Below are 7,055 nucleotides of genomic sequence, written 5' to 3' on the forward strand. Positions count from 1 at the left end.
TATCCCTAACGTCATGAGTTGAGTCTTGGAAGACACGAACAACAGGCTGCTTGGTGAGCCCTGGGGCAGCTTGTTGAAAGGTTTTGTGCTGGCTTGCCCAAGGGACGCAAGACCTTACCGAATTTGAACAGGGAAGCAGGAGAAACGCAGGTCCTTCCCCCGGGAGGACAAGGATAAATACTGGGGGGTTGCTGGCAGTTGTTTAGCAGAGCCTGGACCAACCAGCTGGCTGTCGGCAGGAATAATATCTAATCCAAGGCAGCAAGGTGTGTGTTTTTAACTTGATTTATCTCCAGTCCAGTCAGGGTCTCCAAGCCGCAGGGAGGTGTGATTCCAGCGGGCAGCTGTGGTGCACGGCACAAGCTGCAGCCTTACAGGCTTCCCGGCTTCCATATCCCCACCTCGGATCGCTCCACGCAAAGCAGGCGCCTTGCCACGTAAGGACAAGGGAGGGTGAGCCTTAGTTCATGGTGCAATTCAGGTCCCTTCTCCAACGGCAGGAGATGTCCGCGTCTAGGCAGGTGGATGCTGCCTCGGGGGGAGGATTCGGCTCCAGAGCCCGACAGCTCCATTTTCATTATTCGTAACGCATCGCCCAGCGCCGAGCGGGTGTCTCAGAGGCTGCTTCGCCCCCGGCGTCTCTGCGTGCGCAGTGAAAAGCAGCTCTAAACCCCCACCAATAACACCAGGAGAGCAGACGTGTTGCTCGCAGGACATCTGAAATGAGATGTCTGGATCTGGAGGTGAACCTCACCCCTTCAGCAAAGGGTCATCAAATAATTACGACTTCAAGTTGGGATCTGTTTGGCAGACGCCAGGCAGCTTGCGCTCTTGCCTTGCTCTCTGGTGTAACTCTGTCAAGCGATGATTAATGTTATCCAGGAAAAATCAATGTTTATTTATTCTATCTGTCGTAGAGCGTGATTCTAGGAGCTGCTGATTTCTCTCGGGTGAGCAGAGAGAGCAAGCCTGAATTTATCTTTTCTCTCCAAGTTAGGCACCACGTCTAAAGCCAAGCGAGGTGAGACAAATCCTGGCTCTTATTACTGCACCATCCTACACGAGGAAATATTACACTAAGGAAAGTCACTTTTCCAGCGCTTTCAACTAGAAGAGGTCTTCCTGGGACACAGGGAACAGATATTTATTCCTCATGTACTCACACTGGGAGCACTCAAAAGATGAGAAATAATTCCATTTTCCCAGCAGTTACTGTGAAAATCATGGACTGTATGTAAATGGCTTGAGAGAAACTCTAAGAAAGCTCTGCAATTTATTTATGCTTTATTCTGGTATGGTATTGCCTTCCTTCCTTGCCTTAAACTACCCACCCACTTCCAAGCGTCTTGCTGGCGGTTGTATGCGCTTGTCTGAGGCTGAACGGGCAGACTGGCCTCGGGAACTTGAGTTTTTCCTCTCTCGAAGAGAACTTACCTTATATTGACTTAAAGTGGTGTAACTGCTTGATAGATGAAAATTGACATTCTTAACATTATTGACAGATGCTATTAAGCACTTCCATTTGAAAGACATAAAGCAGCTGAACTACTTATGTATTCAATATGGTTGACGATAATTATACATTTGCATCTGAGTTTATTCTCCTGGGCTTCACAAACCGAGAAGACCTGCAGGTGACATGTTTTGTCTTATTCCTTGTCATCTATGTGGTCACTCTAATAGGAAATCTGGGAGTAATTCTATTAATCAGAGTCGATTCGTGCCTACACACCCCCATGTACTTCTTCCTAAGCCACTTGTCTCTGCTGGACGCCTGCTACTCCTCCACCATCATCCCCCAAACCTTGCTGAATTTTTTAGTGGAGAAGAAGGTTATTTCCTTCGTTGGGTGTGCCACTCAGCTCTTCTCCTTTGCGACTTGTGCCACCACCGAGTGCTACGTGCTGGCTGCCATGGCTTATGATCGCTACATGGCCATTTGTAACCCCCTGCTCTACTCTGTGGTCATGTCCCAGAGGCTTTGCGTTGGCATGTTGGCTGGTGCCTACTTAGCTGGTGTGGTCAGCTCCACCATACACACGGTTTCCATATTTCGTCTCCCCTTCTGCCGGTCCAAGAGGATCAATCATTTTTTCTGTGACGGACCACCGCTGCTAGCCCTCTCCTGCTCTGACACCCGTGTCAACGAGGCCATGGTTGGGGGGGTGGTGGGCTTCAATGTGCTAAGCACCACGGTCTTCATTCTAGTCTCCTACTTGTCGATCCTCTCCACCATCTTGCGGATGCGCTCCACGGCCGGTTGGCACAAAGCCTTCTCCACTTGTGGCTCTCACTTGGTCTCCATCGCTTTGTACTACGGCAGCTCCTTCTTCATGTACCTGCGCCCCGGCTCCAAACACTCCTTGGAGAATGACAAGGTGATCTCCGTGCTGTACTCCGTTGCAGTCCCCATGCTGAACCCGCTCATCTACAGCCTGAGAAACACGGACATGAAGAACGCCATGAGGAAAGCAAAAGGTAGAGTCCTCTCCTCCTTGTCCATCCACGGTTCCTGGACAGCTGAAAGGAGAGGGCTATCCTTCCATGGTAAGGAGGGTTAGATATGGCATCTTCAGGAAGGAGGGTTAGATATTGCACCTTCGAGAAGCAGGGACTAAATGCACCTGGAAGCAGGACACCTGGAAAACACGTTTCTCCTTGAACCAGGGCTACGCGCTGCGCTAGGAGGGACGGGACTTTCCCCGGCTGGGGCCTGAGACCTGACAGTGACCGTGTATTGGGCAGAAAGTTATTATCCAAAATAAACGTTATTTAAATATGACTTAAAATAAACATTATTTATTATTTAGATATTATAAAAGAGTAATAATCAACTTTTAGTTTCAGGCTTCAGAGAGCTGAAGGGAGCATGCAGGCGGTGGCTTTGCCCTGCCGATGTCAAACCAGGCAGTGTCTGATCTCTCATGTTCTATATTAATGAATGTCCTCTGGTGATGTTCCTGGTACTAGGACAATGTCAACTGAATTTTACAGGAGTTTTAGGTCTAGACCACGACGGGAGGTCGCATGAAATAACGCTGTGGGGGTGTGTTGGTTATCAAAGCACTCATGGTAGATGGGGACAAGTCGTAGTTGAGGCTCTGCTCTGCCGTGAGTCCAACTAGGCGTGTGAAGGGCCAGAGCGCTGGTGGGAGGGGGGATTTTGGGTCTTCCTTCGCCCCGAACAGCCAAGGTGCTGGTGGTTGGGGGTCGCCTTACGATGGAGGTGGAGCAAGTGCAGTACCGAGCTTCTGGATCCGGGATTTCAAGCGCCGTTATTCACCCTGCAGACGCACACCCTCCCCAGGCAGGTGTCCTTAGTGGATCATTTTGCCTCCCATGTATTTTTTGTTAAATAAACTTTGAAATCTCTTTTTTTTGTCCTAAAGTTGAGTGAAGGTTATTTTTTTTCCCTCTGTTACGTTGCTTTTCCCACTTCACAAGACTTGGTTTTAGCCCAGTACTGAATGGGGAAGAAAGACATTAAAAAAGACGGGGAAATCCTTTTCTGCCCACCCCAGCGCATCTCCAGGACTAACAGTCTGGTGCCTGCCAGCAGAAAACCAAATCTACATAAAAAACATCTAAAGCCATCTATATACTTTCCATTTTGCTTCCCCACGCTTTCCTAGCTCGGTGTTCTCTTCCATCTGCCCCATCTTTGTGTTTTCTAAACGTCTGGGACAAAGTTATCATCATTTAATATTTGTGCTAAGGGTTTTATAATGCCTTTTCCTCTAGCAGAAGCTTTCAGGAAACACTGGCACTCGGGATTCACCAGAATAAAACTGGTAAATCTGAGTTAATTCTGCTATATCCTCAAAGCAGCTATGTGAAATGATGCTTTTGAGCAAATGCCGAGTGTGCTGTGCAGACACCAGTAAAGTGTACGGAAATTATCTGCTGGAGAGGACTCCCCATGGCCACGCTCAAACCATTCACACAGCGGATGCTCCATTGGGTTTGGTTTCAGCATCCTTCAATGCGACACTAGATCATCAGTCACATCTCCTTGTTGGTAGTAAAGGGCTTTTTTTCCAATATAGAAGTTTGCGATAGTTGGATAAATAAAAAGCAAACTGCCCTGGACTTGTCTTTCTGCAAGACCAGGTGGTGGCACGGGCAGCCGGGGCAGGTCTCTACGGGAGAGCTGGTCTTGGAGGTGTTGGTGCAGCCAGGAAGGTTTTGGGGGGGCGAAACCAAGAGGGGCTTTTGCTGAGCAGGTCAAAATAATTATCAGCCGGAGGAGGGTCCTGAGGGAGAGCAGTTTGCACAAACATCTGCGGTAACGCTTCATCCGGGATAAAACCCCTCTGCCAGCCAGCCTGGGCGGTCTTCTCCCGAGCACCCCCCCTCCTACTGCGGCTTCGACCCCTCGGGTGGGCTTCCCAAGGAGCTGCAGCACCGCATCTACCAACACCTCTCCTTTCCAGCAAGCAGGTAAAGGAGAGTTTGACATTTCCAGTGGGTGACCCTTGGGCTGCCTCTCGTGCTTGAAGGCGGTTTTGGGTGCTGGTGGTGCAGGAAGGCTCAGCCCGGTGCTTCGCTGCTCTGTTACCCCTTAACCCCAAACACATCTCGCAACGCTTCGCTTCCAGTGGCCCGACTGGTTTCTCTCTTTAGCTGTTTGCGTACTTCGTACTGCAAAAAACACATTTGTATTGAGCCACACCTGAAAGACGTCCACCAGCCCCTTTCTGTGGGAGCTGGGCAAGGTGTAAGAAGTCATGAGGAGCAGATCGCTTTTTTAAATCGCATGTTGCAGTAGTATTTGTGTCTTTTTTTTTTTTTTTAATTTCTGCATTCAAATGATCAATTGGCAAACCTAAACAAACAAACAAACAAACAAAAAGCCTCATTAGCGCTTCTGTTTTGTTCATACGGCTGAAGCTTCCCACATTCCTGTTGAGATGAGAAGAAAATTCAGAATAAAAGCTTCTGCCCTGTGAAGCCCTGCGGCACGGGCTCGCGCTCACAAGTAGCTCCATCTGTACTCAGCAAGATATTAAATATTTTTATTATTTGAAATAATTTATTTAGTATTTAAATATTTTAAAATATTTAGCATTTCTTAACCTCAAAGCAGCTTAAGATGTGATTGTCCTCTCCAGGGCTGGAAGTTCACACAAGAGCTGGTCACCACAGGTTGCCTTTACGGGATGGAAACGTGCGCCTCCAGGACCCAACCGATGCAATCCCCGTGATGAAGGTGGTGTCAATGGAGAGAAGTGCACACTTCCAGGGTACCAGCCATCCAGACGGAGCTACAGCTACGTCTCCATCACCGAGCCATGTTGACCAAGAAGATCTGAGGTCGGTAGAGTAAAACGAGTGGCACTGGGACTTAATTACCCTCCTGCGCTCGCTTCAGCCTTCTGCATTTTTTAAATTCAGCCTATTCTGCTGTCTCACGGCCGGGATGAACTGGTGCAGATGCTTCTAAAGGAAGCCCATCCGCGCTCTCCGAGAGCATCCACATCGTGAACCCAAGCGCCCTCGCAGGGGCTGGGAGGCTTGCCTCAAAACCCCACGCTCCTGACCCCATCTACAACTGATCTAGGGACATTTCAGCTGAGATGTAGACATCTGTCCGTAGATCTTCCATCAGATAATTCGTCTGCAGAGGGGCTGAGTGGGGGAGATGGGGATATCCGAGCTGAAGCGTTAAAAAGTTTGGCTTATTGATAATATATTTTAACACCGTTACGTGGATATTTGAGCTGGTCATAGAAAGCTCGCTGCAGTCACAGCAAAGCTCTGCTGGAGATAATGCCACTGCTCCGCCCCCACCCAGCACACACGGGGGTTTTTCTTCAAAAGCAGATAAATTTAGAAATTAAAAAAAAACCAAACCTAAAAACAACTTCAAGTGCACGGCTTTGTTTCGTGATGAAAAGGCTGCACCAGAACCAATGAGGCCACAGAAAAGCACTGATCCAGTCTGAAAAGAAAAGAAAAGAAAAAAAAATCCTTAAAATTTCCAGAAATAATTTCCAGAAAGCTGAATTTTCTCTGTTTTCCACATTTTGGAATGTGCTTATTTGACTTCATTTTTTTACACTTGAATAAACATTTTGGTATTTCTTAGCCTATCATTAGTACGGTGTATGTAAATCACGGCAGAATTATTCTCTGTTAAAATCTGACCGTGTAATTAACTCCTTCACCTCTTTGACTTCGAAGCTTGGATTAAAGGCAGAAATACAGTTGCCTTGTATTTTTCTAAAAAAAGCCACACCATTTTTCTATTGCATTAACTTTATGGATTAAACTCCGATGTTTCCACAGTAATTCTCTCTTAGGCATTTATTTCAGCGATTCATTTTATTTTTATGCAAATTCATCTAACTTGTAGAAACGATGGATGGCGAAAACCTCACCGTTTTGTCTGACTTCATCCTCTTGGGCTTCTCCGATGCCCCAGAGCTACAAACCACCGTATTCACAATTTTCTTATTCGTCGTCCCAGGCGAAGCTGGTTTCAGCGTGTTACACCGCCCTGACCCCCACCCTCAACCCCCTCATCTACGGCCTGAGGAACGAGGAGGTGAAGGGGGCCCTGAGGAGGCCGTGGGCGCGAAAGCTGATGCCGCGTCTACCCAGGCTTTGAAAAAGGCATCGGCAGCTCTTCGGTACTTTGGAGGTAACGGAGGAACAGGCGTTATCGGTCATTATTGGTCTGCTTACAGACAAGGAGACCACGCAGGGTGTGGAGAACTAGCAGAACGGGTCGTTCTTTTCGAATAACTTCGGCTTATTTTAGTCGTGACGTAAGCCTTCAATAATTAATGAAAATAATTGTCAGTGCTTTCCTAGCAAAACTGAAATAGTACCACGATGTTTTGTGTTCAAATCATGTTAAATAAAAACATTGCCCACAGAAAGGACGCTCAGATTGGAGGTAAACGGTTACTAATATTTCTGTTGCCTGCTTGATAATCATTTTTCCCAAACGGGCTTGAAGAACCGAGGATCTCTTTAAGCCAGCGATACATGGAGAGCTGCCTCGTGGCCCAGACTCCCTGGATCTTTCCAGGAGCCCTATTAGACCTGCT

At 47.7% G+C, this 7,055-nt stretch overlaps 1 protein-coding gene across 1 annotated transcript; it reads left to right on the top strand.

Annotated features, from left to right (window-relative positions):
* The first annotated feature begins 1,562 nt into the window (after positions 1 to 1,562).
* LOC104074285 (olfactory receptor 1086-like) lies at positions 1,563 to 2,561 on the top strand. The gene has a single exon (XM_009574353.1). The coding sequence runs from the start codon at positions 1,563 to 1,565 to the stop codon at positions 2,559 to 2,561; it is 999 nt and encodes a 332-aa protein (XP_009572648.1).
* Positions 2,562 to 7,055: the final 4,494 nt, after the last annotated feature.

The sequence above is a fragment of the Fulmarus glacialis genome, unplaced genomic scaffold (genome assembly GCF_000690835.1).
Source record: "Fulmarus glacialis isolate BGI_N327 unplaced genomic scaffold, ASM69083v1 scaffold22183, whole genome shotgun sequence".
In the NCBI taxonomy this organism is placed as follows: domain Eukaryota; kingdom Metazoa; phylum Chordata; class Aves; order Procellariiformes; family Procellariidae; genus Fulmarus; species Fulmarus glacialis.

What these genes read in the sequence shown, in the direction of transcription:
- LOC104074285 (XM_009574353.1), top strand. Translation starts at nt 1,563, where the DNA reads ATGGTTGACGATAATTATACATTTGCATCTGAGTTTATTCTCCTGGGC.